Below are 27,667 nucleotides of genomic sequence, written 5' to 3'. Positions count from 1 at the left end.
AACAAGAATTTACAAGACCAGAGTGGCAGAACCCTGACAGTATCTTGATACTGAACTTACAATCAGTGTTGGGTAAGTTACTTAAAAACACTAATAATTACTAATTACATCATTAAAATTGTATTTAAAATATATTTAATTACTGTCTGGGGCGGATCTGGGTAGCGCTGTCGCCTCACAGCAAGAAGGTTGCTGGTTCAAGCCCTGACTGGGTTAGTTGGCATTTCTGTGTGGAGCTTGCATGTTCTCCCCATGTTTGTGTGGGTTTCCTCTGGGTGCTCCTACAGTAAAGATGTGCGATTTACGGTAGGTGAATTGGGTAAGCTAAATTGTCTGTAGTGCATGTGTGTTAATGGGAGTGTATGGGTGTTTCCCAGCGATGGGTTGCGGCTGGAAGAGCATCCACTGCATAAAACATAAAACATGTGCTGGATAAGTTGGCGGTTCATTCCGCTGTGGTGACCCCTGAATAATAAAGGGACTAAGCCGAATAGAAAATGAAATGCTTTAAATAGCAAACAAAAAAGGGGCTTTAATATTGCACTTTCTTTTCAGACGGAGACAAAGGAAGCAGTAATTTGCAATGATTGGCTCTTTTACAGGTGGACGTCTCATAAAATGCACGGGTCGGTTTTCACCTGGGTCTTGCTTTTGCTGTTCCGACAGATTAGAGTGCTTGGTCAGCACTGTTACACGGAGCTGATGTTTTCTTTTATAAAACTTTCGGGAGTTTTTTTAGCTAATGAAATAATATCTAACTTTGTGTGTGTGTGTGTGTGTGTGTGTGTGTGTGTGTGTGTGTGTGTGTGTGTGTGTGTGTGTGTGTGTGTGTGTGTGTGTCAACTCTAGGTGGAGTCCCGGGATACTCTCAACAGCATTGCGTTGAAGTTTGACACGACTCCGAATGAGCTCGTCCAGCTCAACAAACTCTTCTCCCGCGCTGTGGTCCCTGGAAAGGTAATGCTTTTACTTCCTAGCAAATGCTCTCCTGACAAGTCATCAAGTCAGCTGCTTTTCTCATTGCCTAAAATGTAGTATGGGGACGTTAAATAGCGTCTTGTTGAGTGGCAATCTTAAACTGGTGTCTTCACTATTTCAGAACAAGTGATCCTGAGGGATAAGAGCCTAAATGCATTAGAAACTGGGCAACAAACGTCCTGAAAATAGAGCTAGAGGACTTTTAAGTTGTGTTTGTTCAGAAAACAGCTCCATTGCTGAACTCTAAATGGTTCATGCGCAATGATTTCTTTCTGTCCTTTTGGTTTGTTGAAGATCAAAGACTTTACACGCTCAATTGATGCCTTTATGATCTATTGTTCTTTAATTTCTTTTTGCTTTATTGATGTTGGCGTGTTTGACTTCTTATTTAGAGCTGTTTTATTACTACAGTTGTTTGCTGAAGAGGGAGGAGAGCTTTTAAACTGAAAAAAATGCTGGGTTCCACACAATTCCTTTGTTTTCCTAACACAAATCGATTAAGTTAACATAATTGGTTTTACAAATGTAAGTGGATTGCTCATAAAACAATTAAGTTGTCTCACAGAGAATTGTTGATTCAGCTCATTTTTAAAAAAGCAGTTTAATCCAGCAGAAAATATCACTTTTTTTGGGTGTAATGAAGTTTGAGCAAAGGCAAAATGGGTAGTGCTTTAAAAAAGCAAGCAGGTGTTTTTTTATAGCCTTCTGGATCAGCCAAATTTGTTTAATTAATAATTCTGGATTCATCGCAGCAGTGCTTTATTGTGTATATATTAGAAAAGGTGTTTACTGTTAGTTATTCATGGTGCTGTTCGTTCTTACTTTGTTGTCTTTCCTGTTGTATCATCACAGTATTTCTGCTTTATTACTCCAGAATTTTGCATTCTTGTAATGTTTACATGACTTCTTTTATTTTATCTCCTATGTATTTTTATTCCATTAAAATATATTCCTATTTTTATGTTATGTTTTAACATTCTTATGTTGCACATGTATGTTTGTGGGAAAAGCCAAAAAAAGCCATTGTGTGTGCAAATTATTGATTTTTTTAATTCCAAAAACAATAGATTATTAAATAAAGATCAGGTTCCATTATGTTATTTTGTCAAATATTACTCAATTTCTAATTAGTAATGTGCATCTATCAATTGTTGTCCTATCCTAGCAAACCAAAAATAATAATAATAATAAATAATAATAATAATAATAATAATAATAATAATAATTAATATAAAGCCTAATTATTCAGTTTCTCTGTGATCTATAAATCTCAGATTCAAAAAGAAATTGACATGTATGACTTTTTTGGTTTTGTGGTCCAGGATCTTTAATTTAATTTCATTTCATTTCATTTTATTTCATTTCATTTTTATTTCTTTGTTTGTTTATTTTTTATTTTTTTATTTTAGTTTTTATTTTATAGATTTTATTTAATTTATTTTTTATTTTGTTTGTTTATTTATTCATTTAATTTAATTTAATTTAATTTTTATTTTACAAATTTTATTTTATTTTATTTTATTTTATTTGTTTGTTTGTTTGTTTGTTTGTTTTTATTCTATTCTATTCTATTAGATTTTATTATTAATTCATTTTATTTTATTTTATTTTGTTTTATTTTGTTTTATTTTTCTATTTTATACATTTTTATTTTATTTTTGTTTGTTTGTTTGTTTGTTTATTTTATTTTATATTTTATTTTATTATGTTTTATTTCATTCAATTTTATTTCAATTGATTTTATTATTTTTTTATTTTATTTTATTTTATTTTAAACAACTGAAATGCATTAACACATAACTAAATTATAAAACATAAAACATTTTCCATTTTATTGCACTTGATTATGTGATCCATTTAATTATTTCCCAGTATTCTACACTAGTTATGTTTACATCTGTACATCCTTTTGCCTACGACTGCATATTTGTTCCCTGGCTTCCTTTATAATTGTCTAATCAAAATGTTCATGCAGCTTGTATGTGAGATGCTATAAATTTATATTCCGCATGTTTAGGTGCTGTACGTCCCTGACCCGGAGTATATCTCCAGCGCAGAGAGCTCTCCATCCCTCAGCCCCATCAGTCCTCTCTCCCCCACCTCCTCTGAGGCCGATCTGGAGAAGGCCACCAAAGTAAGTGCCTTCTCCATCTTCATCTTACAAAGCGGTCGTTTTGCTGAAGGACTTTTGCTCTATTATTGTTTCAAGCTGCACAGGTGTAAATATGGGAAACATGGGTTTTGGATGCCAAAGTCTGATTTAGATTTGAGGTATATCATGCTTTTTGACTGCTGAGCGTGTACTTTTTGATTTACAGTAGTTTGTTGTTGGGAAGTACTGTACGATGTAAAACCAAACAGTACAAATAATGAAATTAAATGAGTTCATTTCACTTAACAATATAAAAAGTTTGCTGTATGTAAGCTGGAAGTTGCTCAGGCTTTTATTTCGGTATGTTTATTTACTTAAAATAGAAACAGAATATTGAGCATGGGCAGGGCTTTTATTTTGGCGCATCATTCACTTGTTGCAAACTAACAGTAAAAGGGGTGTAGTTACAGATATTATGACTGAAGCCGTTAAACTTACGTCAACAGAAGGACTATCACTCCAAACGTGGAAGCAATTGGTCAGAATTTGATTGAAGATTACTAAAGCAAAAAACATTTTACAGTGAATTAACTTGCACAGTTTATTTCTTGACCTAAAGAATAACAATGTGCGCTAGCAAAATAAACATTGTAAATTTTGATGTCACAGACTTTACGAGAAACAAGTTACGTGAACTCAAAATAGACATTTTTAAGTGAAATTTGATACATTTTATTGAACTAAAGTAAACTTAAACTAAGTTGAGGCAGTCTTCTAATTCTCAGAAAGTAAATTAGGTCTTAAAATGAGTTGTGTTGTGGATAAAATTTAGGATAAATTATAATAATACCTGAAAAAATGGACAGATAGAGATGTAGTTAGTGTTGTATTTTGTGGGTGTAACATATCTGAAAGCACCGGCAGTAATTAATATCAACCTCTGCTTAAGCAGATAGGTTTATTGACATCCTTTCACTTCAGAAAAATCCCAGTAAGAGCTAAGTGATATGACACGGTGCATAAACCTGCATGAAACATTGCATGTGTTTGTTGCCTCATTACAAAGTACACTGCAAATTTCACAATGTACACATTAAACTAGACAAAGATGCAGTAAAGAAGACCTTATGTCTCTTCTTGGTGGCGCCGAATAAACGTGCAATCCGTCTTAACAGAATTCCATGCTGGCTTTCTACTGTTCATCCTAAGCCAGTTTTCAAAATAAGAGTCCCACATGCATACAAAATTTTATAATCAATGTTATACCTAAAATTAAGAGGGAAATAAATTGTCAGTGTTTTAATCTCATTGGCCAATCTAATCACAGTCTGTTTTTGTTCTGCTGTCTCACATTTAAATCAGAACAATGGTGTCATGTATGTACTGAACTTTATTTCTAGTAATATCCAGATTTTGCTATTGCTATCTAACACTTAATCATATAGGTTGGTGTTTTATGTGACATTTAAGTTTGTGCACAAATTAGTTAGTAGATATTTAAATGACATTATAATTAACATTGTGAGGAGTGAAGTGATTATATGCCACATCAACACTCAAAACATGTTGTAGAATAAATTAAAATTAGGTTCTACCAGCAATGTTTTGAGACAGTAGAACTTGTCAAGAAACTGCATTTGCATTTATATTTGAGCTTATTTTGATGTATAAGCATATTTTCCTTGATATGGATCAGAAAAAGGGGAAATTTAATAGTCCATGTAATGAGCTGGATTTCGGTAAGGGCCACTGAGTCTAATATGAAAACTTATTCAGGTCAAAAACCAGCAAGTTATTAAGTGAAACGGCTTGGATCATGATTTTACATTAATGCGATCTACAGTACGTCTTCATTTCTGCAGTAGAGCATGTAAAGTGAAATAAAAGTGCATGGATCGTCGCTTTGCTTGGCTTGCATTTTTTTTGCTTTGATTAAATTATTTTTCATTTATTTTAACTAGCTTTTTAATTTGTAATCGCTGAGCTGGGCCTGTCCAATTAAATTAGCCAAGAGATCCAAATCAGAGCCCAAACCCATGGGCTCAATCATTTTGCATGATTGAGAGATTTAAGACTTGCTTTGATCAGTATATGTGCATATTTTCAGAAGAACTTAACTTGGCTTGAAAAGAAGAAATCCTGCTTGTTTTTTTTATTTTTATTTAATTTTGTCTTATTTTGCTTTGTCTGATTTTATTTTATCAGATGTTATGCTTATATTTATTAGTATTTTGTTCAGTTTTTGCTTTTGCTACATTTCAGAAATCATAAAATTATATTTTAACACATATATTAAGCACTGCAATGTTTTTCAGCATTGTAAATGGCATAAAAAATATTTAAGATTTATTTATTAATATTACTATCATTAATAATATACTATTATTAAGTTGTGAAAAACTGTTTTGCATTAGACCTTATTTAATATAATATTTGTTATATTATTTACAATTGCAAATGTGAATTTTTGGTTTGTGGTGTTTTTGTTTGTGGTGTAAATATACAGTTGAAGTCAGAATTATTAGCCCTGTTTTGATTTATTTATTTATTTTTTTATATTTCCCAAATAATTTTTAACAGAGCAAGGAAATTTTCACAGTATGTCTGATAATATTTTTTCTTCTGGAGAAAGTCTTATTTGTTTTATTTCGGCTAGAATAAAAGCAGTTATTAATTTTTAAAAAACATTTTTGGGACAAAATTATTAGCCCCTTTAAGCTAATTTTTTTCCTGATACAATAACTTGCCTAATTACCCTAACCTGCCTAGTTCACCTCATTAACCTAGTTAAGCCTTTAAATGGCACTTTAAGCTGTATAGAAGTGTCTTGAAAAATATCTAGAAAAAAATATATATTTACTGTAATCATGGCAAAGATAAAAAAAATCAGTTAATAGAAATAAGTTTTTAAAACTATTATGCTTAGAAATGTGCTGAAACAATCTTCCCTACATTAAACAGAAATCGGGTTAAAAAATAAACAGGGGCGCTAATAATTCAGGGGGGCTAATAATTCAGGTGGGCTAAAAATTCGCACTTATATATATTGATGCTCCGATCAGGATTTTTGAAGCTGATAACGAATACTGATTCTGACAACTTTGCCACTGCATAAAACACATCCCTCAAAGTATGATACTTAAGTGGAGAGCTCTCCTTACCTAAGAGAATATATGAAGGATGTTGCATATAATCCCTTAAATACGTCTTTTATAACCATTTAATGTGGACATGTCATCGTCAGAAGCAGATTTACAGAAAATAATTAATAAAACATGTCAAAAATTGAGAAATTGTGAGTTTAAGGCAGTTGCTATGAATGTGCGAGAGACTCGCTGAGCTTCTGGGAGAGGTTATAAGGCTGGATACACTAGATAGGGACGATCGCTCTGCTTATGTCACAGCAGCTCAAAACACTGGATAGGCATTGGTTGTAACAAAGAAACCATTACTTGCGGGAGTCGCACCAATAAGCTGTAAACCGATGTCGCACCACATCTAAATACATTTTAGCTGCGCACGCAGAATTCCGCAGATTTTCCACAAAATTCCGCAGATTTCTGCAGATTTTTTGCCCATCATTAATTCTTTTTATTTACTTGAGTAAATGTGTAAATCTGTATTTATTCAGTTTTTATTCAGTAATTTATTACTTTTTATTTTATATATTAAGGTTTTAGTTATGATACTCCGCTGGATACTCCCAAAATAAATCCGCAAATTCTCAGCAGAAATAGCAAAAAAACGACCGCTGATTCCGTCTGGCCCTGTTTATCATTTACCTCCTCACGTGTTGTAGGTGCTGTATGTATAACCTGGGTATGTTCATGCATCTTCCTATGCTAGTGTTCCTAAACAAACACTTGCGATCAATTCATGAGATCAGCCAGATCAGCGAGTATCGGTCAAGTCATTAAATGTTATTATCGCCTGATACTGATCTTCGGTAAAAAGATAAATCGGAGCATCCCTTGTTTATATGTGTAGTATTTTACTGAACAATAATATTTAATTTATTTATGTATTCAGGTTGCTTGTTTAGATTTTTGTTTAGATGTTTTAGTTTTATTTTGTTTAGTTTTTTTGTATGTATGTATATATATATGTGTGTGTGTGTGTATGTATATGTATATATATATGTGTGTGTGTGTATTAAATGTTTTTTAAGCTCCGAAGAACATTAATTATGAACACAAGACATTTTTTACATTATTTTAATACAGTATCTTGTGTGTGTGTGTGTGTGTGTATATATATATATATATATATATATATATATATATATATATATATATATATATATATATATATATATATATACTATTTTATACTAAAATATACATAAATAATACACATTAAAAGTAACACGTGTTTGGAAAATCATAAGGTTAAGTAATTATTAACTGTTTTTTAATTTTTAAGCTCTTTTCCTCTTTTCATAACCAAATTTGTGTCCACAAGAGGGAGGTGATGAATTTCTCTTGCTAGAGCTGTTTCCTCTGCGAAGCCAGAGATTCCAGTAATTGTTATATTCAGATATATTGCATTCCTCCTGGCTATATTTGTCCCTCGTTGCTGATGCTGGATGACAAACAGAAAGATGTCTTGGAAAGATCAGCAAGGTTACGATTTGAGCTGTTGTGCTCTTGTGTGTTTTAAGGGGTTTATTTGTGTCCTGGACTGCCATTTTGAGGTTGCCAAATGAATTGTGTCACCTCTGCTGGATTAGTGTGTGTCCCTGTGAGCAGTTCCGGCTCCATATGGTCATGGATTTACTGGTCGTGTTGCATTTCCTTATGAGTCATCAATAGATAAAGCATGCGCATTGTATGGAGTGCCAACCATGACAAAATGAGAAATAATACTGCGCAGGCTATTGTAAAGATTTCAGATGCATCCGCGTATCAGCATGCATCTCACAGAGAAGTCTTTTTAATGGAGTATCGACTGCTACAGTACCATCACGTTACATGAAAATGTGCGCTGTCCCGTGAACATTCATGCAATATTCATGATACACTTATGCATTTCTGCATACTGATGATAGAGTCTAAACAAAGCAGTCCGTCACTGCAGCCGAACATTTATATACTTGTCTAAATGTAATATTAATGTGTTGCAGAAAACATACTGTGATGTTGTTGTGTTTTTACAGGATTCATGTATGCTATAAATGAAATATTGTACTACTGTTCAATAATATGAGGTCTTACAGGAAAAAAAGTCTCTTATATTGAGCAAGGCTACATCTGTGTGATCAAAAATACAGTAAATATCTGATGTTTAAAGAGCCCCTATAATACATTAAAAAGAGGTCATATTTTGGTTGTAATGGTCTCCAACAACAGGCTGATATGCATGCAAGGTCAAAAAACTGTTTCATTGTCTTATAATCTGCATTTATTTTTACCTAATTATCCCAGCGACTCCCATATGAATCATTCAGCAATTCATTTGTTCCCAAACCCTTCCTTAGCGCAAAGCTGATCTGTGCTAATTCGACAGATGCTAGTCTGTTGCGATCTCCCGTATTTCAGAATCATCTCCCGCCACCCGCCTGTTTTGTTTTTTATCCTGGAAAACTCCCCTCCTACTGTAAAATTCCTGTCGAGCTCTGACAAAGGCCCATCAATAGTCTTTTCTGATCCTTTAACAAACGGCTGACGAATCCCCCGTTATAAGCGTGTAGATAGCTGAAGCACTCGTCAGAATAACGACGGGAACGCAGCACAAGGCTGGGGCTATAATGCTGAGGTATTTTTGCATGAATAAACCTCAACCACATGTTCATCTTTGGGTTGAGAAAATAACATTTAACTTTTCCCTCAAACTTCCAATAATATCTAGCTGAGCACAGCGTCTTCACGACTTGATTCAACCGGCGTCTGCTACAGTATTTGTGTTCCTCTTTTTCTTTGCTACTGTTTGTGGACGGGGCCGCAAATATCAGTTTTCCCGGATTTGCTTGCGCAACAATTGGGCGGGGCTTATGTTTTGTATCCACAATATGCCGAAACAGCTAAAGACTTGTTATCAAGACGATTCATTTGAAGCACTTTAAGTCGACTCTTTTATAAATGAATCAATGGTTTTAAACACTGTGCACTTTCAGATTTAAGCCTTAGCTGGATATTTCACTTCACTAAGAGCTGTTTTACACACTACATAGAAGGTCATTTTTTAAAAACCTATAAAAGGGGCTCTTTAATGTTAAATACATGTTAGATAATGCTGGAAACGTTTTTAGGGCCCTATCATACATCCGGCGCAGTGTGGCGCAAAGCGGCGCAGTAGTCATTTGGTAGTTTCAGCTTGGTGCAAGAGTCGTTTTGAGGCGTTGCGCTACGCTGTTTAAATAGCAAATGCATTAGCGCTCATTTGTGCGCCCAGGCGTTCTGGTCTAAAAAGGAAGGCGTTCTGAGGCGGACCGCCGGCGCGTTGCTATTTTGAGAAACTATTATAGATTTTTCATTAGACCAAAACTAACCCGGTCTAAACTCCAGCGCAGAGTTGCGCCTCGCTTACGCACTGCTTAATACGCACAAGAGAGCAATAGGCAAATATCTTTACATATGAAAAAAATTAAATATTAAGGATATATATAGTATATAATAAAAATAGATATAGAATATAAATATAAAGGATTAAAATATTACAAAACATATTATTTTCTAGCCTGCATAAATATGAAAAACCACTGCTTTTATGTCTTCTTCATCTCGGGAGGCTTTTTCAGTTCATTGATAACAATATGCTTTTATATAATGTTATTATTATTAGCAGTATTATTTATTATATCCATATTTATATATTTTTTTTATTAAAAACAAGCTTAGATTTGCCCACCTGTCAGGTTTTAGACCATATGGGGCACAGCATGTGTTTTAGGATATAACTCAGGTTTTTGAGCACATTTTGTTATTATTATTCATTTATTTGTTTGCTGGAAATTAGAACTGAATTTAGAAATAGTTTTGAAACGAATATTTGCGCTTAACAAACAAAAGTATTTATTTATAGACTAATTGATGTCTGTGCGTAAAGGTTTCCCTATCCAAGAGCGAATGTTAAAGTAGTTCCATTATCTCTCATTCTCACACAGTAGATGCTCTGTTTAACAGTTTTCTGTTAAAAAACTGTTAACTGTTTGCTTGTGAAATGCTAATTTTTTCCACTTAAACTTACTTTGCGTCCTGTAAATAGCGAATGCGCTTTCTCATCTCAGTCAGATTTGCAAGTTTGTATCACAATTCCGAGATTAAAAAAAAGTCACAATAACCCTTTTTTATTTTTCATTCAGTTTCAAGAACAGACTTCTATAAATATCAGCTTGTTCACATTTCAGCTCGGGATTCTGCTGCAATGCATGCAGCATTCTGTAAAGCTGAAAGTAACCTTTTAAAAAGCATTGGATTTGTATTGGTGTGTCAGCAGCAACTTTCAGTGAGCAGTGACTTTCCTTTTTCTTGTCCCATAATAAGCTCTCTTCCTCACACACACAAAAGATGCTGACAGTCACTCAACCCCTGCAGCATCATGTTAGGAGACCTGCTTCAGTCTCCCGGGTTTCTGCCTGTCAGCTCTCTTACAGTAGAAAAGCCTCCAGGGACCTGCCTTATGCCTTAATGGGTTGTTATTTCCAGTTGTTGTTGTTATGATGACTAGGTGTATGTGTGTGAGAGTGTGTGTGTGAGAGCTCAGGATTGGGCCGTGTTCAGTGTGATGTGGCGAAGGCTTCCACTGATTGAGCTCTTCTTCACTCCGTCTTCTTCCCACCAGGGTTTAGACCATGTCCACCGCAGACACAGCAGCAGCACCGGCCTGGCTCACGGACCCCCGCGGCCTGCTAGAGTGGTGTCGTCCACCTCCGAGGAGGAAGAGGCGCTCACTGAGAAGTTCCTGAAAATGAACTGCAAGTACATCACTGATGGCAAGGTGAGTGTGGGGGGAAATTGGCAGATATACAGATTTTTACCAGGCGTGAGGTGAAGTGTTCTAGTGTGATATTAGTTTTGGGGTTTTGCAGTGATCTTTTTTTATTTTGTGCTGAGTTAAAAATTGTTTTTGTGACTTTTTTCACTGGGGCGAAAAGTATTTGGGGTGACATGGTGGATCTGTGGTTAGCACTATCGCCTCACAGCAGGGAAGGACGTTGGTTCGAGTGCTGGTTGGGTCAGTTGGCATTTCTGTATGGAGTTTGCATGTTCTCCCCATGTTGACGTAGGTTTCCTTCGGGTGCTCTGGTTTCCCCCACAGTCCAAAGACATGCAGTATGGATGTTTCCCAGTACTGGGTTGCAGCTGGAAGGGCATCAGTTGTGTAAAACATATGCTGGATAAGTTGATGGTTCAGTTTGTTATAGGGACCCCTGATGAATAAAGGGACTAAGTTGAAGGAAAATGAATGAATGAAAAGTGTTTTTGAGGCCAAAAGTTATTGATTCTTATTATTTTTGTGCATCCACTCACATATTTATAGAGCTTTGGAAAAAGTTAAGAGACTGTTCGCAGTTTCTCTGGATTTATTGAGTATGGGTTTGAGTAAAATGTTAATATTTGTTTAATGCTATTTAATAACAGTTCTTAAAATGCTTAAAATTGTCATCACAGAAATATTTTTTTAAATCTACTAAACAAGAAGACATTTGAATTAAATCAGAATGAGGATTTTTATGTGGTACAGTGTGGGAAATAAGTAGTGAAATGTCACCATTTTTCTCAGAAAACATATTTATAAAGGTGCTGGTTCTTGAAATTCTTCTGGATGACTTGAAATTCTTCTGGTAACATCCACAGAGATCAAAATATGCAAAGAAAACAAATAGTTTACAAATGAAGTTATGTTGAATAAAATGAAATGACACAGGAAAAAGTATTGAACACATGAAGAAAGGGAGCTGTAGAAAGGCAGTGAAGGCCCAGACAGCAGCTGAAATCTCTTAGTAGTTCTTCAGCAACCCTCTGCCCTTCGTCATTGTAAATGATTATTAGCTCCTTCAGTCCAACATATACATTAGCAGGATGATGAAGATGAAACCAGGGTGGACATTTCAACAAGACAATGATCCAAAACACAGCCAAGTAAACTCTCAAATGCTTTCAGAGAAAGAAAATAAAGCTGCTTAAATGGCCCAGCCAATCACCTGAAGCATGAACCATCAAGATTTAACACTCTGTTGAAGTCTGTGAAAAACTCACACCTGAGCAATTCATGTGACTTCTCCATATGAGAGGTGTCTTTAAGCTGCCATCACCAAAAAGTCTTTCATATAAAGTATTGAACACATTTCAGTAGTTCAGCACTTTCTCCTTGTGAACTGTCTCCTAATTTTTCAGATTTTATTGTTTTGTTTTATTTTTATTTCTGTTTTGTTTGGGTTTTTGTTCAAATCTGGTTCAATTCCAAGTCAACAGCTCCTGTAGATATATTTTTCCCAGGAAAAAACATGACGTGTTCAATACTTATTTTTCCCACTGTAAATATGTAAATCGTAAAAAAAAACTTATAATATATCATAATATTAATATTTTGACAGTACTTTTGAATGCAGCCTTAATTAGTAATGATTTTTTACAAAAATATTAAAAGCAGCTCAAGCTGGCTTTTTTCAAAAGCATTAAATCAGGTTTTATAAATTTAAAAATGAGCCTTTTCATCAAAAAATGTGTTAAAAATAGTTGTGTTACATTGTAATAATGTTTCATAATTTCTGTTTTACTGTATTTTTTGTCTAAATACCTAAATATTTGTTATGTCTAATTTTGGTCCCTCACTTAGCATAGTGTGCTGCAATTATTTACCTAATTAAAACTTATATTTGAAATGAATAAATATATATTTACACCTTAGTTATGTCTCCATGTTGAATCTTTTGTCCATGTTGATTTGTCATTGATTTCAGATTTACCCATAAATAGCACTTGGTTGGTTTAAATGTAATGTTGATCTCCTCCTGTCTGAGTGGACAGTTTGTGGTCAAAATGATCACTATACAATACTCTGATAATCAAGTCTAGCCACATGAAAGTATGTATTGTCCACTTATATTTCATTGGCATTCATTCCTCTGTGTTTCAGGGTATAGTGAGCGGTGTGCTGCTGGTCACCCCGAACAACATCATGTTTGACCCTCATAAGTCTGACCGGCTGGTGCAGGAGCGAGGCTGTGAGGAGTACGGCATCATGTGTCCACTGGAGGAGGTTCAGTCCGCAGCCATGTGCAGAGAGATCACCGACGTCAGGCTCAGAGAGTTTGTGCCACCGTACGTTTCTAGATTTTCTCATTCTATTCCATTGATTTTCTTATTATTATTTTATTTAGGGTTTCCTTTTTACCATATTATTGCCATACACTTGTGCACGTAGCACAGAAAACTTCATCATCTTGACATGTCAACAACACAAACCAAACTCTTATAGGCCAAAACTACAAATATACAGTGCCTTTGGCTCAATTCAGATGCTGTTTAGGTTTAAGCGTGAAGAAAGACCGGACTTATTAACAACTAATTTCAGAATCAGTTATTTATTTTAGGAGTCTCTTAGTCTGTTAATCTTTGATCTTTTAAACCGTGCAGATCTTTTATATTTATGAATATTACACACTATAATGAAGGACATGCAATTCACATTAATAAATATTTTTTCAGAGATCTAGAGCTGGAGCCTTCAGTAAGCGAGGTGAGCCATTTAAAGAGGGCTCCACGTCTCAATGCAGCCGACGCAGCACACAGAATCCGTGAGACAGGCAACGACAGTGCCAGCACGGCCCCTCGCAGCACTGAAGCATCACTATCTGAAGATGTTTTCACCGAGTCGGAGCTTTCTCCAGTCCGCGACGATGCCCTCGCAACATCTTCGGATGAGCTGCAGCAGATAAAATCCTCTGGAGCGTCTTCAGAATCGGTGCAAACCATCAACCAGGCTGCCACAGTGACCGAAGATCAATCATCGGCTGGCGGAACGGATGTAAAAGAAGCTGGACAGATAGAGGGAGTAGGGTGGAGGGATAGTGGCATCGAGCAGAGTCTGAACACTACTGATGTTTTCAATGAGGAGTCATGTGAGAATGTTTTGGAGAATGTACAGAGGGACCAATCTGGGGATGAGCCCAAATCACGCACCACGTCTGAGTCGCTGTGTTCAGACACTGTGGCTGTGGAGGATGCTGTGAAGGAGACTCAGAAGAGCCTGGAGGATCAGAGTCTGCAGGCCAGCAGTGATGTGAAGGAGGGAGAGCTGAGGACTGACAGTGACTCCACAGCAGCTGTTGAGCCTGGAGCTGAAGAGGGACTGAAGAGTGCAGAGGAAGGTAAAACTACTGTTAGCACACGACTGATCAACAGATGAAAACAACACTGCCTTTATTCAGTCTTCATGAATGTTTGTAGGCTGATTCCATCCATCCATCTATCCATCTATCTATCCATCTATCTATCCATCTATCTATCTATCTATCTATCTATCTATCTATCTATCTATCTATCTATCTATCTATCTATCTATCTATCTATCTATCTATCTATCTATCTATCTATCTATCTATCTATCTTTCTATCTTTCTATCATTTTGTCTATCTCTATCCACCCATTGCTCTATAACTCTAGCTATCTATCTATCATTCTATCACTGTCTGTCTTTCAATCCATCCCAGTCTATCCATCCATCGTTCTATCACTCTTGCTATCCATCAATCATTCTATTACTCTCCATCCGTCTGTCCATCCATCCGTCCGTCCGTCCGTCTGTCTATCTATCTATCTCTCTGTCTGTCTGTCTGTCCGTCTGTCTGTCCGTCCATCCGTCCGTCCGTCCGTCTATCCATCCATCCATCCATCCATCCATCCATCCATTTTACTCTTGCCATCCATCATTCTTTCTATCACGTTGTCTATCTCTATCTCTCATTTTTCTATAACTCTAGCTATCCATCTATCATTCTATCATCCATCCATCCATCCATCCATCCATCTATTCATAAATCCATCCATCAACTCATCTATCTATCTATCTATCTATCTATCTATCTATCTATCTATCTATCTATCTATCTATCTATCTATCTATCTATCTATCTATCTATCTATCTATCTATCTATCTATCTATCTGTCTGTCTGTCTGTCTGTCTGTCTGTCTGTCTGTCTGTCTGTCTGTCTGTCTGTCTGTCTGTCTGTCTGTCTGTCTGTCTGTCTGTCTATCTGTCCATCTATCTGTCTATCTATCTTTCTGTCTGTCATTCTATCCATCCATCTTTTTTAACATTCATCCATCATCATTCTGTTTATCTGTCTTTCTATTTATCTATTGTTTAATCTATCTTTTGTTATATTCATCTGTCATTTTATCATTCTTTTTACTTTTATGTGTCATTCTATAAGTTAATTAATGCATCTATGGATAATTATAATTTTATCCCTCAATCTCTTTAAAATGTTATTTTTAATTACACGTGTTTGGAAATCATTTTTTATATCAAAAATACAGTACATATTACAGGGATTTCTGAAATGAATATCAGAAAAACAGTGATGAATGGACTAATGTTTTGGTTTTTACTGTATTTTGATCAATCAGTGCCTTCTTGGTGAGCATAAAGCTATATGAAACTTTCGTGACGCAAAAGACAAAACTTTGAAGTGAAAAATTGACCGCCTCCTATAGTCCTGACTCAAATAATTAATCATTGACATCACATTTTTAGTACACGTGTATCTGTAAGGACAGGGTATAGCTGATTCCTCTGATGGTGAGAAAACTTATAAAAAGCTGGTACCATTTGTGTTTCACAAAGAATAAAATCAAGGAAAATACTATTTTTCCATTGCAATCTTGTTTCACTTTAAACTTGGAAAAGAAAAAGCAAGTGAAACAGATTTTTTTATTGTAGCTCATTCCCAAGGGTATTGCTTATATAAAAGATATCCAATCCTTGATGACATAACAGAAGTTACAAACATATTGAAGTGTCAGCCTACATATGATCCCGCTGCAGTCTAATGAAGATACGGCCCTAAAAATAACGTTTCCACTTCGTCTTGCACGATCGGCTGTAGATGCACACATTTCATTTGCTCCATTTATTTATTTATTTCTCTTCAACACGCCAGCAACACCAGCTCACTCAACATGACAGCTTATTCAGCGTGTGTTGAATCCTCCATGCATAAAGAGTTAAAGTCAGAATTATTAGCCCTCTTGTAAAGTTCTTTATGTTTAACAGAGCAAGGAAATTTTCACAGTTTTTTTTTTACACAGGGTTTCTGCAGGGTCTTAAAAGGTCTTAAAATGTCTTAAATCCTAAAATCTAAATTTTAGGTCTTAAAAAGTCTTAAATTTACTGAAATATTGTGTTGTCTTAAATCTTTTATTAACAGGTCTTAATTTTTCTTTGTTCATGTATTGCAACCAAATCTGACCAAAACCTATACAATTTACCAACAATAATCTCAAGAAAACTTTACACTTTTTATTTAATTATATTCAATATTTTATTTATTTTTATTTTAACTCTATTTATCATAATGGTTTAATTATGTTCCTTACAATAACATTTGTTTAAAAGTGCTCCATGTTTTTACTGTTGGGGATTCTGACCTGGACGGATTGTTGTGCATACATTTAGTTTATTCTAGTTTGTAATACTTTTTAAAGTTTATGTTGGAAAAAAAAGTGTAAGGATACAAGTAGAGCTGGCTTGTTTTACACAATATTTAAAATATTTTACTAAGAAATAAAATCTAAAATATTTTTTATTATTAAATTATTATAGTATTATTAAATGTATTAAATAATATATATATATATATATATATATATATATATATATATATATATATATATATATATATATATATATATATATATATATATATATATATATATATAGGGCAAATAAAAAGTCTTTTCTATTTGGGCCATTTAAAAAACGCCTTTAGCCCTTTATGGGTCTAAAATTTCATTCATAATAGTCTTAAAAAGGAGGCCCAAAGGAGCAGTAGGTTTCATCTGAAAAGTTGCACCATCGGTTTCCTGGTTACACTGCAGCATCCACCAAGAAGCTCTAGCAATGAAAAACATGCAGAACTGTACTTATTGACGCTATAAAAATTATAAACTTCATAAAAGCTGAAATTGGAGAAAAATACATACAGGATGGCTAATAATTCTGGTTTCAACTGAATATACAAAAACAGAGATCAGTGAAAACAGGATGCAAGATTACGGTTTTATTCTACATGCTTAGATTACTCTGGAAAACAGGTGCCCGCTTTGAGCTGTTTTGTTTCCTGTCCCAGTTGTGCCGGGACTCAGAGGCAAGCAGAAGTCCAAGTTACACAAGTTCCTGTGTCTGCGGGTTGGCAGGGCCATGCGGAAGACCTTTGTGTCCCACGCCAGCGCCTCTATGCAGCAGTATGCCCAAAGAGACCGGAAACACGAGTACTGGTTCGCTGTTCCTTCTGAGAGGTCAGTGCTGTTCTCATTCTGGCTGCACCCTGCTGTAAATGTCCCTTCCTGCACTGCTAAATTGCAATTGTTTACTGATAAACACAAGAGCAATACTATGCAAATGTCAACCTTGCCATAAAAAAGGTTTTACCAAAATAATGAAATCCTTTCTAGATTTTTTCTGCAGGCTTGTATTTTACAGTACAGTGAAAATACTCAAAAATACTCTGCCAGTGACTGTTTACATGGACATCAGTAATCAAATTATTAGAATAAGACAATAATATAATTAAGGTGTTTACATGAGTTTCTTTTTGAATGTTCCTTTCATGATTCTGTTTTACATATTATAGTACATAATTCAATTAACGTCATTGTGTCACCACGCTATCCATGTTTTCTCTGGAGTTTCAAGTAGTTTTGGGTGATTCATTTTTAATTTGTCGACTTAACCTGCAGTTTGGTAGTTTCACATTCATTTAGGAACATTTCATGCATGTCCCCCGTGACGAACAAAATATTGGATGCGAGTATGAACTGCTGGAAGAGCGTTGTTTTAATGCAGTGATGCCCAAAGTTGGCCCTGCAAGCCAAAGTTGGCCCTTTGAATTTTTAAATTTTACAGTGTTGCTATTTATCTCACCTAAGATGATGATCCTAATAAAGCAAACACTACACTTATAGTATTAAATACTAAAAATATTTAATAATTGTAAATTTTTTAAATTTTTATAAAAGATTTAACAGTTTATTCAAAATTTTTTAGGAAAAAAGTTTGAAATTCAATTTGGAATTTAAATTGTACAGTTTATTACATATTTTACTCCACTGTTTAAAAGCTTGGGGACTTTTTAAAGAAATCAATGGATGGATTGATCAATGGATGGATGCTTTTTTCTAAACTTTTATTAAAGAATCCTAAAAGTTATCATGTTGTTATACTGTAACATTTAAAAAATAAAATAAAAAAAGTTATTTCTAAAAGGTCATGTGGCACTTAAGACTGAAATTATGACTTATATTATATATGACTTGTATATTTACGCTCACCGGCTACTTTTTTAGGTACACTTGTTCAACTGTCTAACAGTTGTCCAATCACATGGCAGCAACTCAATGCATTTAGGCATGTAGATATGGGCAAGACGATTTGCTGCAGTTCAAACCGATAATCCATAAAGCGCGAATCATCTCAGACTGGTTTCTTGAACATGACAATAAGTTTGCGGTTTTCAAATGGCCTCCACAGTCACCAGATCTCAATCCGATAGAGTACCTTTGGGATGTGGTGGAACGGGAGATTCGCATCATGTATGTGCAGCCGACAAATCTGCTGCAATTGCGTGATGCTATCATGTCAATATGGACCACAATCTCTGAGGAATATTTTCAGTACCTTCTTGAATCTATGCCATGAAGGATTAAGACAATTCTGAAAGCAAAAAGGGGTCCAACCACTAGTAAGGTGTACCTAAAAAAGTGGCCGGTGAGTGTATATAAATAATGTATATGCAAAGTATATGTTTAAGATATAATAATGATCAAATATATAGATATTCAAATGTACATTATTTTAATATGTATGCATGTCTATTTATTTGAGCTCATATTTTTGGCCCTTGCATTTGCCAATGAATCTGCAAGTTTAGTCTATCTCGATGTCTTCATTTGTTTTGGGGGCGAGATCAATCCGGTGACACTAGAAATGACTAAGACTAATCACATGACCTGCTAATCTGAAATGTTCAAAAGCAAAGCCTAACATAATCCGTCACAGAATCTGTTACTTCTGTATAATGCAGCTATTCAGCCACAGTCGGGCAGATTAAGAGAGATTTGCACGCTCCATACAGTATGTGCGTTTTCATCTCCAAACTGAATTATGCATGGATCAATGTTTGATTTTTGTGCAGTCAAACTTTCCCTGGAGCGATAAATCATCATAATTAGCTAAAACTACATCATCACTAACCGATGACAGTCCGTAATGGGATTCCAGATTCATCAACATGAAAGATCATTTAAAATCGAATAAGACGTTTGAAAGATGGCCTGCTACTGCACAAAGCTTGCATGCTGTCTAAACACAGTGTGTGATCTGTGAATAAGCGGCATTTCACCCTGTGCTTTTTGGACTTTCAGTTTAATCTTTTGACATTTCCGCTCATTTGAGTTTTTCTAGGACAGGCTTTTAGTGATTTAAAGGATATTTCACGCAAAGTTGAACATTGTCATCGTTTACTTGCACTCATTTTCCCTCTGATAGACATAAAAAGAAGAGATTTTGAAAAATGTTTCTGATAGGTGCTCCTTTCCCCTCTGACTTTAATATTAGGGAAAGAAAAATACTATTGAAGTCAGTGGGGGATGAATCTATGTCAACATTCTTTAAATTATCTTCTTTTACGTTTAGAATGAGAGTAATGACTTTCTGTTTAATCTTTTGACATTTCCTCTCATACATGAATGTTTTTCTTCTGAACAATCTTTAAGGAAACCTAAAAATCACTGTTTTGCCTTACATAGGACAGGTTTTTAAGGATTGAACATTATCATAATTTAATCCCATTACTCTCATTCATTTTTCCACTGTTGGATATAAAAAGAAGATATTTTGAAGAATGTGTCTCACAGTTGCTCCTTTCCCCTGTGACTCCAATTGTATAGAACAGAAAATACTTTTGAAGTCAATGGGGGATGAATATATATATATATATATATATATATATATATATATATATATATATATATATATATATATATATATATATATATACATTCTTCAAAATACCTTCTTATGAGTTTATAACGAGAGTAAGCTATGACTAAATTTACATTTTTAAGTGAACTGTCCCTTTAAGTGTAATTTAAGTAAATAAATAAATATATAAGGATTTATTGATGCTTTTCTTCAGACACCTAAAGACACCTACAAAAATTACTGCTTTGCTTTACATAAGATCATCATTTACTCACATTTATTATTCTTTTGTTGGACATAAAATGTTGCTCCAGTTGCTCCTTTACCCCAGAGGGTATAAAAATATGGAGCAGAAAAATACTACTGAAGTCAATAGGGGACAAAAATATATCAGCATACTTGAAAATATCATCTTTTGAGATTATTTAAAAAGTGTTTAAACAACACTTAAAGGGCTTTATTTTAACGATCTAGGCACAAAGTCTAAAGCTTAAAGCACAAAAGCATTTAGGTCGTGTCCGAATCCACTTTTACTTTTTTAAAGATGGAAAAATACTCTTTTTGCCCCGGCGCATCATCTAACAGGGTTACGCTTATTCTCTTAATGAGTTAAGGGTGTGTTTTGAGCATAACATGCATTCCACCAATCAGAGTCTCATCTCTCATTCCCTTTAAGATCCGTCACACCATGGCACATTTGCTATTTACATGGTGGACTTAGTAAGTGGAAAAACTGAATGATTGACTAACGAGAAAACAGTTAAACAGAGCATCTGCAGAGTGAGGATAAAAAAAAAGAAGCTCCTCCATTCGTCCTCTTTACTTTCTCTTTACTCCTTTACTTTTGTTGAGGAAGGAAACTGTGTTGTACACACTTCACTGAAGACATCCATTAGCCTACATATTTAATTTTGTTTGTTAAATGCAAAGATTTGTTTCAAAACTATTTTTAAATTCTCTTCTAATTTCCAGCAAAGGAATAAATGAACAATAATAACAAAGAGTGCTCAAAAAACTGAGTTATATCCAAACACACGTCCTATTTTAATGCCCATATGGTGACACATTTGTCTCTAAAACCCGACAGTTGGATAAACCTAAACTTGTTTTTATTAAAACAAATATAAATATGCATATAATAAATAATACTGCTAATAGTAATAACATTATACAAATGCAAATTGTCATGAATAAACTGAAAAAAAGTCCCCCTCGGACATGAACAAGGCATAGAGGTGGTGGTTTTTATATTTACATATAAAATTCTACATTTTTAACCATTTTAATTCTTAATTTTTTTCACATGTAAAGATATTTGTGTATTATTGTACATCCTGTGCGTATTAAGCAATGTGTATGTGATTTGGACCTGCATAGGCACATAACTAGCGCACTGCGGTGGAATTTAGAACAGTTTTTACTTGGTCAATGTTGCGGTCTATTTCCCTTTCTCAAATTAACAGCGCACCAACAATGCACCTTAACACACCTCCTTTATAGACCAGACCACCCATGAGTTCACAAAGTGGCGCAAACAGATTTGCTATTTAAACAACGTGGCGCAAAACGTGAAAATTAGGGTTGCGCTGGTCTGAAAATAGCAAAATATTGCACCAAACACGTCTTGCGCCTTATTGTGCCAGGTGTGTGATATGGCCCAAAAACTATTTAATAATTAGGTGTGTATGGGGGGGGGGTGTAGCTTAATTGTTTTACGTTCATTTTGTAAAAACTATTAGTTTAAATCAATTTGTGTTGGCACAATATGAAGGAATTGTGTGAAACCCACCATTTTTTTTACAGTAAATGCACGATTTTAATTTTTTTTTTGTGTGAGCTGCCCCTTTAAGCATGTATTTGAGAGTTCACTAATAGTTTATAACCTCTTAATATGACCTATAAACTCAAACAAACCCTGTGTAAATTCATTGGCATGTGTGTAAAAGAAATCTCATTACATATCATATCAGATACGCATCTATGGGCAGAAAAACGCCCATAACTGCTCTACTGTTGTCTGACCCAGTTTGGTGGCCAGTCGCATGATTCATCTCAAGTGACAATGGTCCATTCTGTCATTTCTGAACATTTAGTCATGTTAGCTGGTGTGTGTGAACCTCTCATGGCCTATAAGCTGTGCTACATTTCCCCGGGAGTCGCCTGGATCTCATCCAAATCTCTCGGTAACCAGGTCATCATGTGTTTATACTGTATACGTGTCTGAATGTATGCCTGCAGTTCTTTGTAAATGATCTTTCAGCATTAGTTCTATTTGCCAGCGAGACTTCAGGACAGGGTTTCATCACTGTCAACATGCCATAATTAGCTATAGGTTGCTGTTGACATGCTACATTATCAATTAAAGAAGCAATTTTGGAAAGTGGTATATCAGACTACTGAGTTTTTAGATGGCCTGGATCATTTTTAAGTATGTAAACTGCTTATATAAGACTTTTGTAATGTAATGTTGTAGCTTTGTGCAGGGTTTCCATGAGTGATGATTGATGGAATCAAAAGCAAAATTAGAAGAATTTTTTTTTTACTGCAGACAAAATAGAAATGGCCTTGATTCTTCTGGAATTAATAGAAAACAGTTAACAGTTAATTTATTTATTTTTTTAATAAATACATTATTAACAACATATAATTATCATATGAGCTAGAGAATGTTATGGAAAATCAGGAAACTAATTTAAAAAAGTAAACAAAATCCATAATAATATCTCAAGAAATATAAAACAATTCTAATTGTTACATTTTATTATTGTATTAAATATCAGAGTATAGCCAGGCATTTTTCACAGAAGTAATTGTTATTATTTTCTTCATGAAAATAACATTTTCATAGATATAAAACTAAACATTCCAGTTTCGTTCTTTCTATTTTTTTTTAACCCAGGCCCAACCCCAAGACCTGAACATCCCAGGGCAGCTTAACACAATAATTAGGGCCAAATACAATTAATTAAGCAGTCTGGAGTCATGGATGTCATGATGTAACAGAGATGATAGAAGAAAGAAAAACAAATTTAGAAATAACAGGGGAAGAAGTAAATAAAAATTTGCAGGACAAACATTAAACACAAAAACACCATAAAGTGGATACTAAGAGATATACAGATTATTAAACAGCAGGGTAATTCTTTCTGATTTTTAAAATATGATAAAATTGGTTCCCAGTATAAAACCTGTCCACCAAAGTTCTTAAAGTGTATCTAATCTTTTTTATTTTTACAAAAGTCATCACATCTTGAAACCAGCCTGTTACAGATGAGGTGTGGAGGATTTCCAGCATAATAAGATTCTTTTGCAGGCTAATAAAGATGTCTAAGCAATAATGCCACTCTGAGTAACTGATCAAGTTATGGATGAGGTGTCCAAATATACCTATTGAAGAACAGGGCATTAATGTCTCTGTTATTTACTTTTTATTAAAGGAGTAATTAACTGCATTTTATTGATTGATTAATTGATTGATTGAGTGAGTGAGTGAGTGAGTGAGTGAGTGAGTGAGAGAGAGAGAGAGAGAGATAGATAGATAGATAGATAGATAGATAGATAGATAGATAGATAGATAGATAGATAGATAGATAGATAGATAATAGATAGATAGATAGATAGATAGATAGATAGATAGATAGATAGATAGATAGATAGATAGATTGATTGATTGATTGATTGATTGATTGATTGATTGATTGATTGATTGATTTTGCCTTTTTTTTAAAGAAGCTAGACCAGAGGTGAGCCAGGATTTAAACTACTATTTTAAGTGTACTATTGCTACACTCAAAATGCAGTGGCACTATAAACTGTAAAAACGAGAAAAAAAAAAGAAAAAAAGAAGACATATTCACAACAAATATTTTTGTTACTTTAACTTTATTCATTTTAATAAAGTTAATTAAAATTAAATGTAAAGTTATACAAAGTTTCATGAGTTTTATTGATGCAAGTTGATATGATTAGAAAAGTTAGAATTAGTTCAACTAAAACTATTTTAGGGCAGCAAGATTTGTTTTACAATGTCGCCACACTGCCCACAAGGCTATTGGCACCAACATGAACCGCATTTCATAATGCTATTAAGTTCACTTCAATCACTTTCCTTCAGCTTAATCCCTGATTTATCAGGGGCCGCCACAGCGGAATGAACTGCCAACTACTCTGGCATATGTTTTAACAGCTGATGCCCTTCCAACCGCAACTCAGCACTGGGAAATTAAGTTTACTTATAATGTTATAATAGATTATTTACATCCAAAACATAATTTACTCTATTCTGATATACAGTATCTAGATTTAATATAATGGCACATTAAAAAAAAAGACAAAATAATTTAGCTTATAATCAATAATTCTGTCTACACAAGATGTAAACTGCCTGTTTCTACTTGTGATTTACCATTCTGTTTGTTTTTCCTGTAGGTCAGATCACCTATTTGGCTTCTTTGTCCAGTGGACCCCTGATGTGTATGGAGAGGGGTTTGGGGGACTGACACGCGAGCCTGGATTTGTAGTAGTTAAAAAGAACCAGGATGCTGAAAGTGGAGAACAAGATAAACCAGTACCTGACATCACATTCAAGGACTGGGAGGTATGAACAACACCTACTGAGATAAGCAAGCCCTCACTACCAAAAAAAATTAATACTACAACCACAATCCTGGAAAAAAAAAGGGATTTTGTAAAAGTTATTACGCTGAATCTGTGATTTGTTGATGCTCTTCAACTTAAATTAGACCTAAATTCTTTTCATGATTCTCATGATTTTGGCACAAAATAATAAACCATGAAACATCTTTTTTGTAAAGGCTCCTTTTGTAGCATTTCAAAAAGAAAAAAATTAAGTGAAAACTCTCAGTATGTTAATTCTGAAATGATGGGGGTTTTCGTTTCAGAATGGGAGATATGACAAACCTGATACTTGTAGAATAAGGGGCCGTTCACACAAACTGTTCTGAGCTGTTCTGAAAGCACAAACTCAGAGTAAGTCAAGTCAGAGTTGATTGAACTAACTTAGTTTAGCTGTTCTGAAAGCACAAACACAGAATAAGTCGAGTCAAAGTCGATTGAACCAACTCAGTTTAGCTGTTCTGAAAGCTCAAACTCAGAATAAGTCGAGTCAGAGTTGATTGAGCTAATTCAGTTTTGCTGTTCTGAAACCACAAACTCAAAGTCGAGTCAGAGCTGATTGAATTAACTCAGTTTTGCTGTTCTGAAACCACAAACTCAGAGTAAGACAAGTCAGAGTTGATTGAACTAACTCAGTTTAGCTGTTCTGAAGCCACAAACTCAAAGTCAAGTAAGAGCTGATTGAACTAACTCGGTTTTGCTGTTCTGAAACCACAAACTCAGAGTAAGTCAAGTCAGAGCTGATTGAACTAACTCGGTTTTGCTGTTCTGAAACCACAAACTCAGAGTAAGTCGAGTCAGAGTTGATTGAAGTAACTCAGTTTTGCTGCTCTGAAACCACAAACTCAGAGTAAGTCAAGTCAGAGTTGATTGAACTTACTCGGTTTTGCTGTTCTGAAACCACAAACTCAGAGTAAGTCAAGTCAGAGTTGATTGAACTTACTCGGTTTTGCTGTTATGAAACCACAAACTCAGAGTAAGTCAAGTCAGAGTTGATTGAAGTAACTCAGTTTTGCTGCTCTGAAACCACAAACTCAGAGTAAGTCGAGTCAGAGCTGATTGAACTAATTCAGTTTTGCTGTTCTGAAACCACAAACTCAAAGTCGAGTCAGAGCTGATTGAACTAACTCAGTTTTGCTGCTCTGAAACCACAAACTCAGAGTAAGTCAAGTCTAAAAAAAGAGTTAGTTGAACCTCCCTACTGAAACCAGCCCCAGTTCACCTTGCTTTTTGTGGACTGTTTCAGATTAATTTATTTGTAAATTTTATAACCTTTTCTCTTTTATTTTGTCCCTATGAAATGTGGTGCGGCCATTGAAATCCAAATGTGTTTACATTTACACAATGCAATTTATTTGGTCAGTGAAAATCTTTTTTTTTTTTTTTGTTCTTTTGTTAATTACACTAAATTTACAGAGATTTAACAAAATCACAGATGCAAATTTGTATTGCATTTTACAAAAAACAAACACTTAGCCTAAAGTACATTATGCATTCTCATGCTACTAACTGATATTTAATTGACCACGATTTGAAAATTGATTGTTAGTGATGTTAGTTCATGCATATGTTTATTTAATTGAATTAAATGTGCGTGTCTTTGAGAACTAGGCTGATGTTTTTGTTGTGATGGTGTTGTCATAGACATGTGATCATGATTATGCTTATGTGATGTTTATGTTCTCTCCCGAACACACGAGTCTGTTATTCACAGCAGTGCTGGAGAGTGTGTCTGTTTGTTTGTGTGTGTTTGTTTTCTTTCACAGTTCACATGTCCTCTTCAGCTACTTCACACTAACATTTAAGTATGAATGCATGCTTGTTCATCCTCAATGTCCATGCAGTATCTCGTTCCAGTGTCCTATTTTCATAATAACGACATCTTTTCTCCCTCGAAGGATGTGATGAATTGGTATGTAATGTCCTTTCATTGTAATCTGTGTTTGGCTTGGCTGTTGCTGTATTAAGTGTTCGTCTGCAAAAGGACACAATCATTTCATCATCCCTCTACAGCCTCTTATAGACTCCAGTGAGCAAGGCCATCTGACTGATAAGTGTGGATTATGCTTTGTATTGTTTTACAGTCGTTGATGATAAGTGTAAACACTCCGTGAAGAAGATAAAGAAACCATTATAGTTAACTGCACAGTAGTTAAGAGAGTTATTAATATATTCCTGTGATCAAACTATTTATTTGCATGTACTGTTGTGGAGTATAGAAGGCATGCTATACTTTTATTAATGTGCTGCTAATATCATATAGATAATATTACTGGTGATGTTATGATCTGCTTTATGTTAAAGCTTGTGCTAATTAAAATGATACTTATTTAACTATTTAAAATGTATTCATTTTATAATTTTGTTTTAAATTCATTCCTTCTTTGATTCTCAGGATGATATTTGCAAGTCTAAATAAAATTGTATTTAGACACTTTTTATTAAATTAAAATGATACAATTTTCCCTGTGTTTACTTGCATGACCCAGATTTACACACTCACCGGCCACTTTATTAGGTACACCTGATTAGTACCGGGTTGGATCCCTTTTGCCTTCAGAAGTGCCTTAATCCTTTGTGGCATAGATTTAACTAGGTAATGGAAATATTCCTCAGAGATTTTGGTCCATTTTGACATAAGAGCATCATGCAGTTGCTGCAGATTTGTCGGCTGCACATCCATGATGCAAATCTCCCATCACGTCCCTAATGTGCTTTATTGGATTGAAATCTGGTGACTGTGAAGGCCATTTGAGTACAGTGAACTCATTGTCATGTTCAAGAAATCAGTCTAAAATAATTCACGCTTTATGA

At 34.6% G+C, this 27,667-nt stretch overlaps 1 protein-coding gene across 5 annotated transcripts in view; it reads left to right on the top strand.

The window, feature by feature from the left end:
* Positions 1-27,667, top strand: part of oxr1b (oxidation resistance 1b) — a 97,897-nt gene that overhangs the window by 54,722 nt on the left and 15,508 nt on the right. For 3 of the 5 annotated variants that reach the window (NM_001045203.1, XM_087294868.1, XM_087294867.1), the window contains 7 exons: positions 850-957; positions 2,996-3,112; positions 10,850-11,005; positions 13,148-13,332; positions 13,720-14,381; positions 17,367-17,535; positions 24,647-24,815. In NM_001045203.1, coding sequence (NP_001038668.1) covers positions 850-957; positions 2,996-3,112; positions 10,850-11,005; positions 13,148-13,332; positions 13,720-14,381; positions 17,367-17,535; positions 24,647-24,815 — 1,566 coding nt within the window. Of the gene's footprint in view, positions 1-849; positions 958-2,995; positions 3,113-10,849; positions 11,006-13,147; positions 13,333-13,719; positions 14,382-17,366; positions 17,536-24,646; positions 27,192-27,667 lie in introns of those variants that run through there. The other 2 variants (XR_015516126.1, XM_087294869.1) reach the window with 2 other exon arrangements.

Source organism: Danio rerio, chromosome 19, assembly GCF_052040795.2.
Source record: "Danio rerio strain M-AB ecotype USA chromosome 19, GRCz13ab, whole genome shotgun sequence".
NCBI lineage: Eukaryota > Metazoa > Chordata > Actinopteri > Cypriniformes > Danionidae > Danio > Danio rerio.
This window is presented reverse-complemented; position numbering and strand designations above follow the sequence as displayed.